This window comes from Theobroma cacao, chromosome 3 (assembly GCF_053813885.1).
Source record: "Theobroma cacao isolate CCN51 chromosome 3, ASM5381388v1, whole genome shotgun sequence".
NCBI lineage: Eukaryota > Viridiplantae > Streptophyta > Magnoliopsida > Malvales > Malvaceae > Theobroma > Theobroma cacao.
Genome location: NC_142641.1, coordinates 36,080,039 through 36,101,973, shown reverse-complemented (window position 1 = coordinate 36,101,973; position 21,935 = coordinate 36,080,039). Strand labels below are relative to the sequence as shown.

At 35.4% G+C, this 21,935-nt stretch overlaps 3 protein-coding genes across 3 annotated transcripts; 2 read left to right on the top strand and 1 right to left on the bottom strand.

Annotated features, from left to right (window-relative positions):
* Positions 1–50: 50 nt before the first annotated feature.
* Positions 51–2,845, top strand: EXO70F1 (exocyst subunit exo70 family protein F1). The gene has a single exon (XM_018118002.2). It carries the CDS (start codon positions 436–438, stop codon positions 2,383–2,385), a length of 1,950 nt encoding a protein of 649 aa, XP_017973491.1. The 5' UTR covers positions 51–435; the 3' UTR covers positions 2,386–2,845.
* A 3,958-nt stretch (positions 2,846–6,803) lies between these two features.
* On the bottom strand, positions 6,804–10,641 carry KING1 (SNF1-related protein kinase regulatory subunit gamma 1). The gene is made up of 6 exons (XM_007037906.3): positions 10,361–10,641; positions 9,687–9,859; positions 8,985–9,161; positions 8,601–8,876; positions 7,491–7,654; positions 6,804–7,372 (listed from the first exon to the last, which is right to left on the bottom strand). The coding sequence occupies exons 1-6, from the start codon at positions 10,545–10,547 to the stop codon at positions 7,075–7,077; spliced, it is 1,275 nt and encodes a 424-aa protein (XP_007037968.2). The 5' UTR covers positions 10,548–10,641; the 3' UTR covers positions 6,804–7,074.
* A 5,237-nt stretch (positions 10,642–15,878) lies between these two features.
* On the top strand, positions 15,879–20,755 carry LOC18605093 (SAP domain-containing protein). The gene is made up of 6 exons (XM_007037903.3): positions 15,879–16,170; positions 17,787–17,832; positions 18,846–18,966; positions 19,262–19,332; positions 20,064–20,167; positions 20,401–20,755. Exons 1-6 carry the CDS (start codon positions 16,051–16,053, stop codon positions 20,455–20,457), a joined length of 519 nt encoding a protein of 172 aa, XP_007037965.2. The 5' UTR covers positions 15,879–16,050; the 3' UTR covers positions 20,458–20,755.
* The last annotated feature ends 1,180 nt before the right edge of the window (positions 20,756–21,935 follow it).

Sequence of the window (21,935 nt, the reverse complement as noted above, 5' to 3'; positions counted from 1 at the left end):
TGGGTCAGACAACAAAAAGGAGGGCCCCCAAGCTGGCAAAACCCAATCCAAAAGAGTAAGAGAACCAAAACCGTAGAGAAAATAACTGTAGAGAAATCCCCCATTTCCCCAAACCCTTTGCCCTTGCTCGTCCTGCGGTTGTATTCTGGAGCACGATAAGACTTCCCCTGACGTTACATTTCCTTTCCCAAACCAGCCGGCCAAGCCAAATTCCTTCCAAATTTTCAGTTTCAGTTCTGACAACAGGAAAGAAGGAAACCGAGAGAAGAAAAAAAAAAGGGAAATCCTCATCGAACCAAAACCCAAAAAATGGCCGGTTCCACTTTTCCTCAACTCTGAAGTGTAGCCGGCTCCCGCAATCCCCAAATCGTTTCTCAAAAAAGGGTTAAAGAAAACCGGAGAACGGAGTCCAGTAGAGGACTAAAAGCATCGACCATGGCCACGACTACGACGAGCCTTGGCGCGGGCGGCGAGGACCGGGTCATGGCGACGGCCCAGCAGATCGTGAAGAGTCTCAACACTCCGAAAGAGGTTCGTGAAGACATGCTCTTGATTTTCTCGAGCTTCGACAACCGTTTGTCCAACATCTCTGATTTAATCAACGACGACTCCAACAAAACTAGCGTCCGCTTCGACGCCGCCGAGAAAGTTATCCTTCGGTGGGACTCTTCCTCCTCCAACCCTGACGCTTCCCGCCACTCTCTTCCTTGGGAAGACTCTCCCGATGAAGCCGCCGAGTACCTCTCGGCTGTTGACGAAATCCTTCAATTGGTTGTCGATATGTCGATTCGGTCCAATAACGAAATCATGGACCGGGCTGAGACCGCTATTCAGATGGCCATGTCGAGACTGGAAGATGAGTTTCGACTTATTCTGATTAGAAATACCGTCCCGCTTGATTTGGATAGGCTTTACGGTTCGATCCGGAGGGTTTCCCTTTCTTTCGCCGCGAATGAAGGGGAAATTGATGAGGAATTCGAGAGTTTCGGAGAGGTTGATAGCGAAAGAGGGTGCTTTCACGAGCGAGGAGCGAGTTTGGGAGATGATTTGTGTGTGGATTTGATAAATGCTGATGCTGTTGTGGAGTTGAAAGAAATTGCAGACCGGATGATCCGGTCCGGGTATGAAAAAGAGTGTGTTCAAGGTTATAGTAATGTTAGGCGTGATGCTTTGGATGAGTGTCTGGTGATTCTCGGAGTTGAGAAGTTGAGTATTGAGGAAGTTCAGAAGATTGAGTGGAGAGCTTTGGATGAAAAGATGAAGAAGTGGATTCAGGCGGTTAAGATTTCTGCTAGGGTTCTTCTGAATGGGGAAAAAAGGCTTTGTGATCAAATTTTTAATGGGTCCGATTCGATTAAAGAGATTTGTTTTAATGAGACAGCTAAAGGGTGTATGATGCAGTTGATGAATTTTGGGGAGGCTGTGGCGATTGGGAAAAGATCATCTGAGAAGCTGTTTAGGATTTTGGATATGTATGATGTGCTGGCAGATGCATTGCCGGATTTTGAGATGATGGTAATAGATGAATTTGTGTGTAGTGAGGCCAAGGGAGTTCTGGCTGGACTAGGGGATGCAGCGAAAGGGACTTTTGTGGAGTTTGAGAATGCTGTGAAGAATGAGGCTTCAAAGAAACCTATGCAGAAAGGGGAGATTCATCCTCTTACACGTTATGTGATGAATTATGTGAAACTGCTTGTGGATTATAGTGAGACTTTGAACTCGTTATTAGAGTGTGATGAGGATGAAGCAGATGGATTGCAGAATGAAGATAGTGAGTTGGACACTATGACTCCATTTGCTAAACGGTTGTTGTTGTTGATATCCTCTTTGGAATCCAATCTTGAGGAGAAATCGAAACTTTATGAGGATGGTGCATTACATTGTACATTTTTGATGAATAATATTTTGTATATAGTGCAGAAGGTGAAGGATTCTGAGCTAGGAAAGCTTTTGGGAGACAATTGGGTTCGTAAGCGGCGTGGTCAGATACGCCAGTATGCTACAAGTTATCTTAGGGCTTGTTGGACCAAAGCTCTCAACTGTTTGAAGGACGAAGGAATTGGTGGTAGCTCTAATAATGCTTCCAAGGTAGCCTTGAAGGAAAGATTTAAGAGCTTCAATGCATGTTTTGAAGAAATATACAGGATTCAGACAGCTTGGAAGGTCCCAGATTCTCAACTTCGCGAAGAACTTCGAATTTCTATATCAGAAAAAGTAATTCCAGCTTACCGCTCCTTCATGGGGAGGTTTGGGAGTCAGCTGGAGAGTGGAAGGCATGCTGGAAAATACATTAAGTATACACCAGAGGATTTAGAAAATTATCTATTGGATTTGTTTGAAGGATCACCTCTTGTTCTTCACCATATGAGAAGAAAGGGTACATAGGATACAGGACTCTTGGTACAGGTATGGACCTTGCGCTTATGAAGGATTAGCTGGAGCCAGAGTTCACCTATTTATGTATCTGATGACATGTTTTTTATTCTGTCTGTTTGATGTTATAAACACAGGTTTTTGTGAAAGTTAACTGTCATCCCTTTATATACTGTATCTTGTACATGGTTTATAGTCTATAGTTTCTTTTATGTGTGGATTTGTCTTGGTTCATGTATTTTATTTCATGAATCACCATTAGCATTGTAGCAATAATATCACCTTTCTCATTGCCTTGCTTCACAGACCAGTTGAGAGCCTGGCATATCTATTGTTCACGTGCACATAGCATTCTTAAGTGCCTGAATTTATGTGCCAGTGGAACAAAAGCCGGTCACTATGTAATATATGGACTAATACCAATGTTTATATATTGTAGGATTGCAACAAATAAATATATTTTGATTCCCAATTCTGCCATTTCACTTTGATAATACCTTCTGGTAAGATTTTACACGATAGGTTTTTTGTTTAACATGAAGTAATATCTGGTTATGACTGTCTTAAAGGAATGGGCTACATCTCTTTCACTGTTGATTTCTACATTTGTTGTCTAAGTTTTTAATGGGAACTGCATCTTTGGTATAACCAGGGAAAGAAAAGAGTTTAGGACCATTCCAGGTTTAGCCATGCAGTCTTGAAAAGAATTGTTTTCTGCAAGAAGCATTTATCAAATCTGATCGAATGAGCAATCAAGCTGGTAAAAATGTTTAGTTGAGTTCTGCTGTTAATTTGATCTGATGGGAATGTGCATTAGCATAATTAGGAGATTCAGTACTTTAAAGGAACGATCTGATCGAAAGAATGAACACAACATTACCCCAATGTAATTTCTGTAGAGCTAGGTGACGAATAAAGGGAGCTGCAAGAACTTATAGCTTTGGGAATGCTAATCTAAATTCATGACAATGCTGGACTTCTGGAAGGGATCAGAGTAACCCCTTTCCTGTTATGAGAGGATTATATTATTTGCTTCAACACCATAGAAGATGTCTGGATTCATTGACAGGAAGTAAGTTGCACCATTCATAGGTGTGAGTTAATACCATCCGAGAATTATGTGGACGACAAAGGCCCACGGGGTACAAGGTTCAAATTTTTGCATTAGTATTTTAGAGTTAGTGGTATCAGCAAGCATGGATGAGCATTTCAGTATTTAAAAGCTTAATTCAGATGTTATACCTGTTATATGCATAGGTGGAAGGCAAGTAGGACCGATATGTTGTCGAGTATTGAGAAATTTTTTTGGTCCCATCTTGCAGCAGATGGTTCTCTGTTTCCCTTCATGTAAATACTCTGAGGAGGGTACAGTTTAATTAATTTTAAATGGGAACATCCTGAACAAAAACGAAAATGGGGACATGCAAAACTGTTCTTAGAATCATAACAGGGATAATTGCTGTAGTTACTCCACCAAAAAAAAAAACATGGAAAATGGGAGCACCATGTTATTAATGATCATAAAGTTGTTGGACGGAGGAAGGCCTTTTGTGAAACTTGGATCCATTTTCACTTATTTACTACACCCAGTTTATGAAGGGAACCCAAATCAGGAGGGGAGGCTAGACTGCTTGCTTTTCCTACATGCAGGGTATAGTAGTTTGCTTATCTTGGTCGGTGGTTGGTATATGGTAACAAAAAATCTCAGGCGTTTCAAGTACATGCCCATGGGCTTGCAAATAGAGGGGGGAAGAAAGCACCGGTGCTCTTGCATCAAATGCATAGCTTTGTTAGTTTGGATTGAAGTAAAACAAATGGACAAAAAAGGGGAACAAGGCTAAAGAGTAAAAGGAAGTTGGGTGGGATAAAGGAGGGATAATATCTTGTGCTTGCATTGCATGAAGATGTAGTGGAAGCTTCCTTGGTGGAAGCCTGAATGTTCATTTGGGAAACCTATGGCTTTATGGTTTTAGTTAGAGCCTTGAGAATATGCTTACGTTTCCTGTGCTTTTGGTTTTTAGAAAAGATTGATGGAAAGTGAAAAATACTTCAAATGTTGGGCAAACGTGCCCCGAGAGTCTCGCCAACAATTTCAGGGATAATTGGGCAGGTGACTTTTGCAACAACACTGCAGCCATACGAAAAGTTGAATCCCACCCACATAAATTGTCCGAGCACTCCATTCACCTTTGCTAAAAGCAGGGAGTTAATGTTTCTGGTCTTTGGGGAATTTGGAATTCATTTTCTGCTGTAGCTTTCTTGAAATGAAAACCCTCTCCCAGCACCTCAACCGAAACACGACAGTTTTAATCCAAACTAAATCATAATTTCCGTGCCCTTTCGTTTCCATTCTGGCATTTGGTACCAAAAACTATGTGAATCAATTGTTATCAGTTGCAAAACAGTAGAAACTATTGAAATGATCTTCATTTTGATCAGAGCGTTTGCCTATAGCTGAAGAACAATGTATAGAGCATAAACCCCGGGCTGACAACGAGTGGGACGTGAAACAGGGCCACCCTGCTTCCCAGCAACAGGAAATCGTAAATAAACCCACATGTTTTTCTCAGACATTATGTAGCAAATAAACGTGCATTGTCTTTGTTCACAACAAGAACTCAACGGACCTTGTTTGGTCGAAGATTCGTATTAATTGCAACTTTCTTGGACAACTCATTTGTTATTCTGCCTATTCACGAATAAATTGCAGGCTCCATGTGCACCAGTTATCACATCCCTTGGTGGTACACCGAAGACAAACTCAGGAATTTGGGGGGTGGCACCCTGTCCAGTTATCACTGGTGGTTAATGTGGCATTTTTCGGAGGCCAAAGAAGTGTTTCATGCTTTGTTGACCATTAGGGGCAAAATTCGTGATGGCTAACCAAACGAGAAAGGGTGAAGGGATATGGGATATGGATAGTGATGGAGATGGCAGCTGCAGATGGTGCAGATGTCAACCAATTTTACCCCTTGGGTAATTCACCCAGGTCACCAAAATGCAACCTGGCATGTGGTAAGATAGACTCCCTTTGCAATTTGGTCTGGTTTCATTGGAATTTTGTTGATAAAGCAGACATTGCAGCAGCTGTGAGCAGAAGATTGCTGGTGTATAAACTTCGGAATAGCCGCACAATTGTCGCCTATTCATGCAGCATAAGGAATACTACCTTTCCAGCTACAATGAGGAAAATTGTCTATAACGAAAATGGTTGCTCAGGAAAGGTCGGATCCTTGCTAGCAATGAACGTGCCTGGTGGCTTATTGTACAATCTATTGCTGAACTTGTACCCAGAGCCTCCAAGGGCATCAATCCAATTTCATTTTTAATTACAAATTCTCCCTATTTTACCATCAAAGTTGTCAGCCTAGTGGCTTGAGCTCAAAACTTATTTGCGCAAGGACTTGGCCCCCTTCATAGTAGATATAAGGAAGGGGTCAAGGGGGAAGATTGTTAAAATATTGGAGTCCAAACTCCAAACTGTGTTTTAGGCTTAGAATGTGTAATGGAGGCCCAGGCCCATTCTTTAGGTTTGTTCATTTCTTCTTTTTGAGTCCTTATGTTTTGTTCATGTTAACATATATAATATGATCATGATGAAATACTAGCATATATGAAATCATAAATGTAGGTGACATTTACGGTTTGTACCACTACATGCCTAATGCCTCAATACTTTGTCACAGAAAAAACCTTTAAATATGAAATCTTGAAACACACCTTCCCCACAAAGAAAATTTTCTTGCATTTTTATTACTTTAAACATAGTTATTAAAATTGATCCAGTCTTATTATTATTTTTTGATTGATTAATCTGGTAATTCGACTATTAACTCGAATCAGTTTTTTTAATTAGATAACTTGTGTAATTGACTTGAAAAAAATTCGTATTAATCTCTTGGATTTTTAAAAAAAAACTGACCGACTCATCCAATGTTTTATTGGACTCGAGTCAATTAAATATGATCTTTTTAAAATTATATTTAATTTAATTTTTGCATACTAATTATTAATTCTTTTGTCATTTTCATTAAAAAGTTATAAAAAAATCTATTGTATAAAATTTTGTAAAAATAATATTTATAAGCTTACCTTTCTTTTCAATTTTTTCAATGATAATGAATATCTAATTTTTATATTATAAATTATCATCTATGCAATTATTCAAAATATTTAAATATTATAAAATCTTTTTTATAATATTTTAAAATACTATAACTAGCTTATAAAAGAATATATAAAAGAATATTACTGTCTGATCTGATTTTAAATATATAAAAGAATATTATCAACATTAAAAATTTATAAAATTGGTCGAAGGTTAGTTTAATTCTAGGCCAGATGAAATCAATTCTATAATTTTTTTTCAACATTTTTTTTATTTGTTTATGCCTCGGAACAAAATATTGGGAACTATGATTAGGTACTCATTGAAGAAGAAAACCAGAAGATGACTTGTTATTATTAGATTGCAACACAGAAGTTCGTCGAGATGGAGTTCCTGAAAACACCAAAATTTACAGAAACTGGAACCTGTCGATACAGAACTCACCAGTAAAATTAATTACAGAGGCTCGTCTATGTTACTATCTGCATATCCAATTAGTCTCTCCAACACAGCGCCAAACAACAAATGCAGGATCACAAAGCAATGGAAGTCAGTCACAGGAAACAGCCAGAGCATACAAATTTTGGTTACTCTTAAACCCTGCTGTTCTCAGGTAGAGGCAACACACCATCAAAGAAATCACCAAAGTAGCCCCGGGGCTCGTGTACTAACCTTGAAATGATGTCTCTAAGCGTGATCACTCCTTCCAAATTCCCTTCATCATCCACAACATACACCCGATGGATCTTCTCCAAGTCCAGTGTCTGAATCAACTCTTTGATTGTTTTGTCTCTCTTGCAAGTTATCATGCCGCTCAACATTGGCGATCTCTTGTCATGCTTCTCCAAGTACTTTTTAACTGCTATTAGGAAGTTCTTCGCCGTGATATATCTGTACATCATAAGGACTTAATTTAGAACACCTAAGACCAAAAATCCAAAGTGAAGTAAAAGTTTTCAAAATGATTCATGGCCAATGTTGCAGCATTAATGCATGATTCATCACAAACCTGTAATCGTGGTAGATCTCTGGTGCAGTTAAAAGGAACTGTATATCTCTAAGGCTTATATTACCCACAGCTTTTTTTCCTCCCCGTTCAACAACAGGAATGCCTCCAATTCTCATTTTCCTCATTAACTTAAATGCCTGAAGCACTGGTTCATCTTCATGTACCTAAAATACAAAGAGAGACTGCTAACATCTTGATGGCGAAAGAATAGGTCATGTTACTTGAAGGGAAGTTCTATGTAAAAAGAATGGTTAGAAATGCAAAGGGATAAAGACTAGAAAACCATGAAGAAATCAAGAAACCTTGCTCTCATGAAGGCTTGATCATGTGAGCGTGCCTGGTGATCACATAATCCTTCATATTAAAATTTCCAAAGTGGTCAAAACAATATTGATTGACAAGTACCAAACCAATACTTGTGCTATACGTTAGTTCAGGTAAGGCTGTAAATATGATTTTTACAAGGATTTGGCCGTAATATGTAAACAAAAATGACCACCAGTAGGTTTTTTTTTTTCTTAATAAAAAAGAGGGCTAAGGTAAAAAGAAAATAGAAATTAGTACTTATTGATTATAATTAAGACTGGTCTGACCTCATAAAATCCAACTGCACAGGACGAAATACCAAACTTTGTCCACAGGATGCTGATACAGAAACAAAATTTCGGTAGTTAAGTTGCAATAAGCACCACAAGGGCTGCATCCTTAGAGATCATCATTAAAGACTTAGAGCTTCATACAAGTTACAGAAAGCTTGTAACTTGGAGTTCTGTTTTTTTTTTTTTTTTTTTTTGGGGGGGGGGGTGGTGGGGTGTCGGTATGGATGATAATTGCTAACTGTCAATAACATGCATTGCCAAAGATGACATAGTTGCCATGGGACTCTCAAGCCTCAAGCATACAACAATTTGCAGTGCACAATAGTATTGTAAGGTCCATGACTGAAGGTGTGCTATTTCACCAACCTCTGACAAAAGGAGTCTTCCTTCACATGCATTATTGAGAATAAACACATTCGATAAAGCATTACATGAGTCAAGGCAATAGGCATGCAAAAGCCTCAATTCCACAAAATACAAAAACAAGAAAATGACGACAACAGACACTCACCGTGATAATTTGCTTCAGTGACATTGAGGGAAGACCAATCTCAGACAGTTTCTTAGTGCCCCAGCTTTCAAACCAGTGAAGCCCAGTGCATTCTGCTAACATGTGAATGACAGCCGACTGTGTGATGATGTTGTTAATCTTTCCATCACCCAGATCAAGGACAGGAACACTCTTCATTTTGTACTTTGAAAGCAGTAACAGCATGGTCAAAAAGGAGTTTGATTTCTGCAAAGCAAGGAATGGGGCCCAGCGGAATGACCCTGAGATATCACGAACCTGTATGTTCACAAGTTAGCATGGATATTATACAGTATACACAACTAAGAAAGGGAAAGAATTCAAGATGGCAGGAAGCTTTTATGTTATAGAGGTTAGAACTACCACCTTAGTCTTCTTATAAAACTCAGAGGAAGTTAGTGCCTCAAAAAAGTTTCCAGAAGTAATTGCAGCATCTTCAGGGCTCAAAGTGCCAAGTCCCGCAGCAGAGGTTATTCCATTAGCTGCTACTGCAAAATCAGCTCCACTAGGAGATGATGGGCTTCTAGGTGAAGGTGGTTCTGACTGTTACAAGATTAAAAAAATTTATTTTCAGTTTCCCAAATGAAAGGAAAGCAAACTCAGATGAATAATAAGCTAAATAATCTCTTGCAACATATTGGTAAAACAGAATAAGTAAATTTATAAACTGAAGTTCTCTTTTCTTTACAGACTCAGTAATGCCAAATGATAAAAAACCATGAAGTTTTCCGTTAAAGCCATCTACATCTTTTAACAAGATAACTTTCATGGCTTCTCCCTCACTTAAGCTATACAAACAAAGGAACAAAAAGATATGCCAAATTTAATGTACTACAGGGGACAACACAGGGACTAAATATCTACCGAGCCATAATACAGCCCAAACTACTGCATCTCTCAACCTAAATATTCTGGTCATAAAAGTAAGAAAGAAATATTAAATTTTATCATATTTCTTTTTCCGCATGCTATTTCTAAACTCCTATTGGATGAATGAGATGTTATGAAACTATTAGCAATTCTCCTCAACAAAAAGGCTCATAGAGAAAAGAGATCAAATATTTCAACCTGTTGCAAAATCCAGACAGCAATTCCTGCAAACTCTACAATGCCAATGTATCTGTCAATCCAAGTTGCATCCTCAGGCGCATCAACATCGACAACAGGTGCGCTAAGAATCTTGTTTTGGGCCAGTATTTGAACAGCCTCAGCAAGACTGGCATCTGATTTTATCTCAATCCCTGGATACAGAATTTCCATATGTTATCAACCATAATATATATCACTGTCACGCTGTCATCAAGTTAAAAAGTTCCTCAATTAGGAGAACCAACTTACGGTATCCCAAGAATGAAACTCCCCCTTACAATTCCAAGAAAACCTCTTATAAAATAGAGATATACATAAGACATACCTTTTCCCAAAAAAATATTAGATAAAGCAGAGGATTTTGTAAATCAAATCTAATACTAGATTTTAATGATCCTTATTTACCCCCTTCTTTCAACTACTAGTACTAAAAATCCTCTCTTTATTGGGTATCCTCAAAGCATCTAATCAACTAAAATTCTTCAACCTTTTAGCCCAAACCACTACCACCACCAGCACCACCCCAGAAAAAAAAAATCCAAAATTCTTGATCAACTTAAGCAGTCAAACATAATACAAAACCATCAGTGCATGATCAAATAATCCATTCCATATATATAATTTGATAATGAAACAGTAAGCAAAGTAATAACCTTGAGGAGCAGGGGGGAAAGCAGAGACAGGGATGCTCTCAAAGCAAGCGTTGAGCTTCTCGGTAGGACTAAGCTGTGGTTCCTGAACATCCCACAGATCCTCCACCTGCATCCCGACCCTTGCCTCAGGACTCCTAGGACTCTCCTGCATGCTATTCTCTCTCCTCAGTTGCACACTACTAGCCATGTTCACCAAAACTGAAAAACAAAAACAAGGAAACTTCACTCTCTCTCTCTCTCTCTCTCTCTCTCTCTCTCTCTCTATACGTAACTAAAGAAGTTTCACAACGCTCACAAGAATTCGGATCGTTCAACAGTTTGACGTAAACAACTTGGGGACAAAGAGGGCTGCTTTAAGTAGTATCCAAGAGTACAAACAACGGTTCGATCAGACCGTTAACTTGAGTTTGACAAGCTTATCGGGGCACGTGGACGGTTGTTATGTGGGTGTACATTGACAGTGATAAGGTTGGTTTGGTCAAACTTGATTAACGGGGGGGGCCTGGGGGGTACTGTTGGCTGAGCTTATCCTGGTTTGTTGGTTTATTAAGGGAAAAAAAGGTGGACTTATCCGGTTTTTACTGGCGGCCACTCTAATGTAAGCCAGTGAGTGCTTTGCGCACCTGGTTTGGCGACAAACATTGCTGATTCGGATTTGTGGATTTGTGACGTTTGTTGGGACGGCGAGCCTTTCTCCCTCATTTGCTTCACACGTGGGTTAATGGAACTCGGAAACTTGGGAACTTGTTTTGTCCATCTCGAGAAGAAAGGGCAATTTCTTAATACAGAGCAAAACAAATATCTGACTGCTTAATCTTTCAAAGCCCATCTAATTCTTAATCTTAGAGAGTAGACATACATCCTTCATATCAATTAACTTTCCCTTAGACGAACAAATTTGCTCTGTCATGAGTCTTAACTCATACGTCATTAGTAACAATAATTGAGGAATGATTGATATGAGTCTATTAAAACTACCGATTTGTATTATTAGTGTTAAAATATTCAAAAAAAAAAAGAATCAGAAGTTTAAGACTGTATAAGATCAACATATAAAATATCATGTGAAAACAAAGGAAATATTTTTTTTATCTAATAAATTCCGGATAGATAAATTACTCCTGTAAATAAAATTTAATATTTTTAATTTAAAAGGACTTTATTTTGAATATTAAAACAAAAAGGCAAGATTTATGAGACAAGGTTACTTACCGCATACCAATAGATTTCATTGGATTTTTTGTTCAATAATCTACAATTTTATAGCATATAGTAGTTGATCAGGCCACTGGTAGAAGTGTTCAAGGGTCGAGCAATTCAACTCAAATTAAGTTTAAACATAAACTCGATTATATTATTTTATTAATAAATAACATATATTTATTTGATTTTAATTTTCAAAATATTAACGTAGAAATAATTTATTATTTTAATAAATGAAATAATAATTAAATAGATGAGTCTAATGTCATTTTATAAATAAAAGATTTAACTCAATTCAATTCATGAATACTTTTAATAATTAGTTAGTACAAAATGTTCCTTTCACGTGTCAAAAGACACAAATAGTTTGTATTAAATTAATGTATAGCGAAACTATCCATATACGATAGTTCATAGTTTGTGAAAATTTGATATAATGATAAGATTTTAAAAAATATATTTTTGTGTAAATATCGATAGAGGAAAAAGAATAAAGGAAATTTACCTACAGTACTTTTGGGCATGTAGCATATATATGCTGGTAAATATTGTTGAAATTAATCCTAATTAACGACATTATGATTGGATAAGAACATCTCTTCTTTCCGAAAGCTAGGTTAGTGCTGGAATATTTTGAGTATGGGTCCAAGTCAAAATAGAAAGTGGCTTAGATCATTAATAATGGTAATACTATTGCAATAATATTCTGCTGCCTGTCGGTGACGAACGAAAAGATTACAACTCAAGAGTTGGATCCTCCACTCTTTTAGCCAAAGCCCCACTTCCTGAACCCCTTCTAAAAGAATAATTTTTGCAACAACAGTATTATGAATCCTAATTATATAACCTTAGAATCGGAAAATATTCTATGTTGATTATCGTTTAAACTATAAATTTATTTTTGTTGATCATATTTACTATAATATTTACTGTCTCAAAATTGACATCAACAAAAACAAAATGCCATGAGAAGCCAAGAAAACCTCGCAGGAAGCATTTTCTCAACTTAGACTCAACAACACAACCATAGCGTCAAGAAGTCTCCTCTTTAAAAGCAGACCTCCAAACATTTTCCCCTAAGCCAGCAAGCATCCACCCCAAGCAAGCTTCCCACAACATCCAACCAACATAAGACACCAGAATAGCACAAGACCAAAATCAGAAAAAGTAAAAAACCTTTAGACAACAACTTAAACACCAAAAACGAAATAAGAGAACTGATGCAAAAGATCGATAAACAAGCTTCCCCTCTCTTTTTTTTCTTTTTTCTTTTGGTTTCCTTTTCTCAGATTTGTATTGTACTTTACAAAATTTATTCAGGAGTTGAGTTACTGGACAAAATCTTTCATAGACTAAGATTAAAGATTATTTTTGAAAAAATTGTGAAAAATAATCCTTCCGATAAAAATGATTTTAAAAATAATTATCAAAATAAATTTAATTGTTTTAAATCAAAGTTAAAAAAAAATGCACTTAAAACTATTTCAAACAAATTAAATGCTTCCAATTTTTCTCTCTCGTCATTCGTTTGTTGTACTCTTCATTTTGTCCTGTGCTTTATTTCTCTCTCTCGTTATCTAGCTCTTTCTAATTTTACCATTATCATCATTTTTTTCTATCTCTCGTCATCTTGTCAAATTGTCGTCAATTTACAAACCAAAAAGAATAACATGAAAAGTCATAACATATTTTTAGACTTTGTAGTTTACATTCACAAAACCTTTTATTGTTGATTTACAAACTAAAAAGTATGGCATGGTAAGTAACAACAAGTTATTAGATTTATTAGTGTTGAGTTTTCAATGATTCAAGTTTGCTATAACATATCTTAACATATAACAAAGTGATTCATAATTTAGTGTGTAACATCAATAAGAAGAAATAAGCTTTGACGTGTAACATTTTGTGCTAAAGCTTTCGTCTTGGCATGTAACATTTAGTATTGAAACTTTGACCTTATGTGTAATATCTTTTGCTTTAGCTTTTATGCTTTGACTTTAATGTGCAACATTAAGTGCTGTAGATTTGACCTTAGCATGTAATATAACATCTTTTGTTTTGACTTTGGCATTAGTGTGTAACATCTTGTGTTGAAGTTTTAACCTCGGTGTGTAACATTTACTGTTGACGTTTTGGTGTGTACCATCTTCTGCTGAAGTGCTTAAGCTTGCAGTGTCATTTTGTTTTTCTTTTTTCTATTAAATATGGCATGTAACTTGCTTATTTGTATTTCACTACAATATAAAGTTTTGGAATTAAAACTTGTAACAATTTTTTTTCAATTGTAACAATATTCTTTAAAACATAGCATATAATAATAACATTTTATAAATATAGCGTATAATTTGTTATCTATCTTTGTATTTCATTTGAATAAAAAACTTGAAGTTACTTTCACAGTACAGATAAAAATTTAAAAATTAAAATAAAAAAGGAATTTAACATAAAAATAATATGTATTGAAAAATTATTCAACGTTGTTGGGATGAAATGAATTTGGGCAAAAAGATATTATTCAAAATCTTCTTATGTAGATAATTAGGTTTTTGGTTATTTTATTTGTTTTATAATAAAAAAATTAAAATATATTGATATTATAAAAAAAAAAGAGAGAGAAATCGAATCCATTAAAGCAAAATTGAAAATTAACAGATTGGAACTTAATTTTGCTAATATTAATATACTTTTCAAGCCTCCCTATGAACAAAGTACAACTTACCCATGACATAAAAAATGGCAACAAAAGCAATAAAATCAATGCTCAAGACAAACACGACATTTTGAAAAATCTTAAGCCTTGGTCCATCATTTATGTAAAACTGAAGCATAGTCCCGGCAATCCTTTCAGAAGCCACACCTTTTGTCGTTCTTCTCTTCCTCATGATTGCAGTTGCAGCTGTATTTTCTCTTTGTAGAGTTGTTTCAATTTTTTATCTTGATTAAATATAGTTAAAATTAAAAAAATAATTATTTTAAAAATAATTTATTTTTGAGGGATAAAAAAAATCATCTCATTATTTTTTTCATTTTTCAAATTCTCATTAAATTTTATTTTAAAAGCAATTAAAAATAAAACATTAAGACCATACGTCTAAACTTGTATTCATTGTCTTATTGTATTGATGTAAGAATAAAATGACAAATTGAATTCAATTTTTTTTTTGTAATTTTACAAATTCAAATAACAAAATTTGAATTTTTTAAATAGAGTTTCCTTTTGGTTTCTTATATGAAAGAAACAATTCTAGAAATTGGGTTGAATATTAACTTTGTCTTTTTTAAATAGAAGTATTGGAAAAATATCCAAATACATCTTGATGCCATAGCAAAGAAATTGAAATGGTTTCCATACAAGAGTTGGATCTAAAATAATCTTGTGATGATTTCCAAAAGTTAGAGAGACAAACTCTTTTTTTTTTTTTTAAGTTGTTTCCATGTTTTAAAAATATAAATAGTTGAATTTTATGTGATAGTTACTAACTTCTTATTAATAAAAAGGATGATTTTGATAAAAACTCTTCTGGACCAAAGAGACTTAGGTTTTTTTCTTTTACATAATATTTAAAAAATTTAAATTATTTAAAAAATTTAAATAAGTATTTATTCTTTTATTGCATTTAAGTAAATCATTATATTTTTATTTTGAATCAAATAGATTCTTATAATTAGTATTTGATTAATTATTTTTTTTTATATTATGTGGTGCTAACGTATGTTATAATGAATAACGACATGATATGTTTATGTGATATAATGGCATTATCACATGATATTTTTACTTTTCAAATTAGTATCATGTGATTAGAAAATGACAACAAACATTTTAATTAAAGACATAAGAGTTTATTTGACCTTTTTTACAGTGTCTTGATTGAACTTAATAGAAAAAATAAAATTCATTTAAAATTTTTTTAAAACATTATTTTTTTATTCTAAATTATTCTAAACATAGTTATCCTCGAGCTCTAACCTCCTAAAAAAATTAAAAATAATTGTTGTTTTGATATTAAAAATATATAAATTTATTTTTAAGCATTTAATTTATAAATTAATGAATAATCTCATCGGTTGGAATCCTTTTTTCTTTAAAAAAAAAAATCTAGCAACATTATTTAATTTTTAAAACACGTTTGTTCTCTGTTTGTTTGATTCACTTTCAGCATCAATTCTTTTTCGTTTTTCTCGTTTAAATTCAGAAAAAGCAAACAGAGCATATAATTATCTGCAAAAGCTACATTATTACAGCACAGAAAAAAAAAAACAAAAAAGAAAAACCCGTGTATATAGCGGGAAAACAATAGTAGCAGGTGAGGGGTACGGTCGTGCAACGTTCACCGAGAAAAGTCTACAACCATTCACACCACACCTCTTTTTCTCGACTCCTTCCCCTGACTCCCCTTTTCACCTTCTTACCTTCATTCCCTCTCTCTCTCTCGAAAAAAAAAAAAAAAAACCCTTTGGGAGCGAGGGTTTTTGTTTCAAGGCCCATGGAGGGCTCGTCTTCTCAGCCCTTTGATCATGATCAAACACCTTCTGGCGCTTCCAAGTTCCTCTGCAACCTTCCCTCTCGTGGCCACCTCTCTTCCACCGTCATTGCCTCCAATCTGGTTCTTTTTCTTTTTTCACCGTCCCCCCATTTTTTTCACTCCTTTATTTAATTAATTTGATTTCTTTTTAATTCTCTATTGGTATATCTGTTTCTTCATTTTTGTGCTTTAGTCCCCGATAAAATGCGACAAGTGAAAGCAGTGAAATTGTTTGGTAAAGTAAATTAGTTTTACTGTATTCAGCCTAAAACAGGGTTTGGGATTAGCTTAGGAGAATAATCTTAAAGTAGGATCGTATGATTTTAGCAGCGAAAAGAGATAGTTAGGGTTCTAAATCGGCGTTTTAGGCTATGTCGAATTTTAGGCATTTTAATTACTGTGTTCATTGATGAATGGTTCCTTTCCTAAATGTGAGTAAGTTTGATGCTTGATTGGTGATTACCTAGGGTTAACGGTGGAACATTTGACATTGAAATTAGAGAGCAAATAGTTACTTTAGCTAATCAAAACATTTATTAGTGAAATACACTTTTTTTTTTACATTGGGTCAAGATTTGATTGTAGAGATGTGTTTTAAATGATGATCTCTTAGGAAGAACCATTTTTGTTTTCCTTAGAAAAATTCTTTTAGGGCGTCTTCATTTTAACTTGAGATAATTTCCTGTGATTTTAGGGTACCAGACACATGAACCAACCAATATAAAACAATGTCATGTCATCTTTGCCTGTTTAGCATTTCTATTCTAAGCATGTCGTCATTTGCACAGATGCGTTTGATACAGCATAACCTTTATCCTTTCACTGTCTGCTTTTTCCTTTCATGTGTTAGTAGCAAGGGTTTATGAGACAGCTGGTTAGACCCCGGGATTCTTATGCTTTACAGTGGTTTTGGGATTTTGGACATGTTATCTTTCTTTTTTAATGTCCTGTGCTCTACTTTTCAAGCTAGAGCAATTTCCCCAAGTGTTCTGTTCTTCAATGGGTTCAAGAAACTTCTCAAGTAACAGCTTTTTTGATACCTCTCTGTATCACCATACCTTTTGCGTTTCCAATTACTGTTAACTGTTTCTTGTCACACAAAGATTTTACATTACCAGGATTCTGGAAGATTGTAAGACAATGGAGCTCCCTGCCCATTTGGCTTCTTCTGTCTCCCCTGCTTTTATTTTACTTGTTAAGATGAACATCCTAGTTTATGATTCCAGCCTCTTGAGCAGCTATGTTTCTGGCAACTCTTTAAGTATCCCATGCTATTTCTTTCAAGGAGTCTCCCTGAAACACATAAAAAAGTAAAACCTGTTTTCCAGTTCCATTTATATAGTATGCTTTTCAAATGGAAACAAGTGAAGAAGAGTTTCTTATTTGGTTAAATTAATGATTCAGCTCAGGAAGGCTTCGTAAAGGATACTTGTTTGGTGGCTATCTAGCTTGAATTATTGCAATAACCTATACTACTGCTAAAAAGTTTCTTTCATGGAATGCATCATTGGATCTTTTTAACTAATATTGTCCTTTTCAGTTAATTGTTAATATTTCTCGCCCAAATTGTTTTCTATTTTTATATTTTAAACTGATTATCCTTTTAGTCTTCTGATTTTTTTTGAAAAAGTTAGACGCTTGTTCCAAGAGCCTGTCATTATGTAAAATGATGTTGCTTATATTGCAAAATTTTGCAGGGGGGAATGCGAGTTTACATTTGTGAGCACAACACAACTCCGCCAGGTTTCTGTAAATTCAGCTTACTAAGGCTTTGCTATATGTTTTGAGAGTTTTCCCATTACTTTTATTTAATTTAATTTTGTTGCACCTCTAGCCCTCAAAATCTCTGCTTTTGCACCGTGAGAATCATTTATCATTGTTGTTAATGCTATCATTTCTATATTTAATGCATAGGATCTTAAGTGTACTTTAATATTTCTCTATTAAAAAATGGTAATCTAAAATTCTGACTTTTTCAGTAAAGGACTTCAAAATAAATGTGTGCAACCTGTTTGGGAGGAATCTCTAGGTAGCCTTCTGCCAACTAGTGCATTCTAGTTTTTGTGAAAGAGGCTTAGACTGTGATTGCTCTTGATTGGAATCTCATTATTGAAGAAACAATTCTTAAGGCTTACTATTCTTAATTGCATTTTGGTACCTGGTTTACCACTTTGTCATTGGTTATTTTTCCTTTTTTGACTAAATTAAAATTATAATCAATGTGTACTTCTGAAGCTTACCTAATTTATGAAAATATTAACAGAAAGTGATTTAAAAAATTCATTGAAAATTTCAGATCTGAAACTCGCCAAAACAGTTTATTTATGTGACTCCTGTGTTTGGGAGCTTAACATTCTCAATGCTAAGTATATGCAGATTTTATAGTCTTTCAGAATTATCTGAAGGAAATAAAATTTGATGCCCTATATCTATGTTTCTTTCTAGCTGTAACTTAGTTACATATTTATAATTGTATAAACATATCATCAGTGTTGTATGGTGATTTAAATTTTGCTATGTTGATTTGATCGCTATGTTATGTGTTGTTGGTTCCATGTTTTATACATAAATGCAAGAAGTAGAGTCAATACCCAAAACTATGTTAGAGTCCTCTTGGGTATGATTTGAATATGCATGCTTTTTTCTGCTTTGTATCTTGTGGAATCCCCAGAAGATGGGCAGTCATGCAAGAACATAGTTTTGAGATTTGTTCGTGCTCACAAGCTAGATAATCTTTCTCTCCCTTGTACATGCAGAGAGCCAGCTCATAAAGACAAACCAACAAAACATACTTATTAGATCACTCATGCTCAATAACAAGAAGGGTGATTCCAGTTCCAAGGATGTGAAAGTTTCAGCTGAGGGTCCTAGAAAGAGGTATTGATTTTATCTTTCTTGGGTGAATGACATTTAACTTGTCTTGGTACATTATTGTGTATAATTCTGTTAATGGTCTTATGAAGTTATGATTCTTTTTAACCCTCATTTTGGGTTCAGGATGTAAGCATGCTTCTGTAGCTTAGTTCAGCCTGCTGTTTGTAGCAAATTGTATGGATTACATGATGTACTATTGCATTCCTGTAGATATCTAGAGCAAAAGATATGTTATTACTTGTGATAATACTTGACGTCTAGGCTAGATTGTTTGATGCCTGCCAATTTTTTCCCCCAGGGCTGCTGAAAGAGTCATGGATAGCAGGGCTTCAGCAAAGAAAGCCAATACACAAAGTGGTTCTCGACCGGGTTAGTCAATAGATGTTTTATATTAGTACTTATGTGTGTATCTACATGCATGGGGTCAACATTGTCAAGAAACTAGAATGTCACCATGGTCATTTATAGCTGGTATTTTACTTTACATGTTAAAAGCTAGTCTATAGTACAATTCAGTCTCTAGATTAAACAATAATTGTTGTACAGCATGGTTATTTAATACTGATGCAGTATTTTAGGAGTAGCTCCATTCTGTTTTATGTGTTTTATGTCAGTCTTGGCCTATCTGTTGGTCCTTCAGGCTCTTGATTTAAAACTTTTATTCTCTCACAATATTGTTGATCACCTTGGTAGAAGTTGAATCTTTCACTTTGCATATTGCTTATCCATACAAACCTATTAGATTGAGATGGATATAGAAAATGTCTTTAATTAGAAGGAAATATACAATATATGACACTGAGATTTTGGATTTACATTTGGATGGGTATAGTTAGACTGTTAGAGATTTCAAATGTTTCTTTTTTCTTCTGATTGATTTCTAGTGATGAGTTTGCATAATTAAGTTAGCAACTTGGTATGTAATATTGTAGCAATTCCATTTTCAGAAAACCACCCTATTGACCTGTAGCATCAGTATGAAATTTTTCTGTTGAAATTCTGTCTCGATTATTCCTTGTTTAGGGTAATGGTCTTGTTATTCTCAATATTATTAGTTGTATTATTATGTTGAGTTCCCCTAACAACTTAAAAACTTGCAGAGGGATCAAGCAGTCGTGCGACTGAGAAGGATTACCATAGTTTGACTGTAGAGAGGCTTCGTGCCCTTCTCAAGGAAAAAGGACTTTCACCCAAAGGAAAGAAGGCATGTTCTTGTGAAAGCTATCTTGGAAACTGTCTTGAAAGTCTTCTTTTAATTTTAAGCCTCTGGATTGATCATGTTTAGTGGTCCAAGAATAGTGATTCATTCGCTTTATGGGTGCAATGCAACTACATTCTCAAGACTATGATAAATGACAGTGTCTACATCCATGCTTTTAGCTAATTACTGTTAAATTCTGGTTGTGGGCTCATCTAATGATGGACTGAACTGTGCAGGATGAGCTGATTGCTCGCTTGAAATGTGTTAATGGTGCAGCTCAGAAATCTGAGTGACGCAGCCAGAGATAAGAGAAGTAGGCGGCGGTCATGTTTTCTTTGGTGTATCTTAAGACGGTGGCCCCAGAAGGGAAGAGTTGACCTAGAATAGTGCTTTTTGAAAACAATTAGAATGAACCAGAGACGGTTCCATGGAGGAATAGCGCAGGGAGCTGCCTCCGCTGAAATCCAAAAACTTCTTTTCCTTTTTTTTTTTTTTTGTAATATGCTGTAATTACTATAAGTTTAAGAACCGGTTTAATTTTGCTTTTATTGAGATTTAATTAGCATCCTACTTTAAATTGATTGGTGGTAATATTGCATGGCCAACAATAACTTCTCAAGGAAAATAAATTTTCGTCATAAAAACAAATTAACGTAGGTAGAGTGTCGTCGTATCTGACTAACAAATTTCATGTAAATCAAAAGAACGTGATGAAAATTTATTGTTCAATCAAATATAAAATATTTGATAATTGGATTTCCCTTCGGGCAGCAGCAATTTTGATACCATAGGTGTTAGGCCCATTAGATCTTAGTGGCTCACACGGTGATGGTTAACATTGACAGGGCCTGACAGAGATTTGTACCATTCTAAGACCGTGCTCTCTAGGTACCAGTCCCTGTCAAATCTTAACTCTGGCAAGTCAATTCGAAATCACGCTGCAATGATATTGTACGCACCAGACAAGGTGTTTGCACCATATTTAAAATGGTCGTTATGCTCGGTTAAGCTGCAAAGAAGCGGCTCTGGTTTGAAGTTTGACTTATGACTATGATTACGAGAGATACGCGATCTACCGTATGGGTCCAGCCTCCGGGGCTCATTACTAGCTAGTAGCTACTAGCTTATTGATTATTAAGTTGAAATGGGTCCATCTACGCTCCAAATTTGGGATGCAACTTCACTAGGCAGAAAGGCCCAGAATTCTACAGATTTGGATCTTAGAATTAAGCGTGTGCAAGTCACTAACTTGCTTTTTTATTTTGAAAGTTCACTAACTTGTTTTTAAAGTATCTTTTTTTTTTTTTTTTCTTTTTGGCCACTGAATTTTAGAGAAGGCAGTGTGGGTGTGGCACTTTATTGTATGCTGACCCTGCCCTGCCGGGAGGTATTAGAGAAATTTAATGGAGTTCACTATCAGTGACTTTTCTTTTTAAGGCGAATTAATATTAGAGTATCGATATAGTACATCATCTGAATTCTTTGTTGTATGTATCAATAAAATTTGGTATTTAATATTAAATATAAAGTATAAATAGCATTGGTGGGTCGGCCAAGGCATGCAAAGTCTTCATCAAATAAAGGAGTTTTACGTCGACTGCTTCAAGAGAGAATTCTCCATTTAGATAGCAGCTGCATTTCAAAACCGGCTGACTGGGATGACAGTGACCATGCAGCTAAGATAATTGGCACATGGAATTGAAGTTGCAAGCGTAAGGCTGGACAGGAGAGAGTGGGTTGACCATGCCAAAGCTGTCCTTGCCCTGGATGG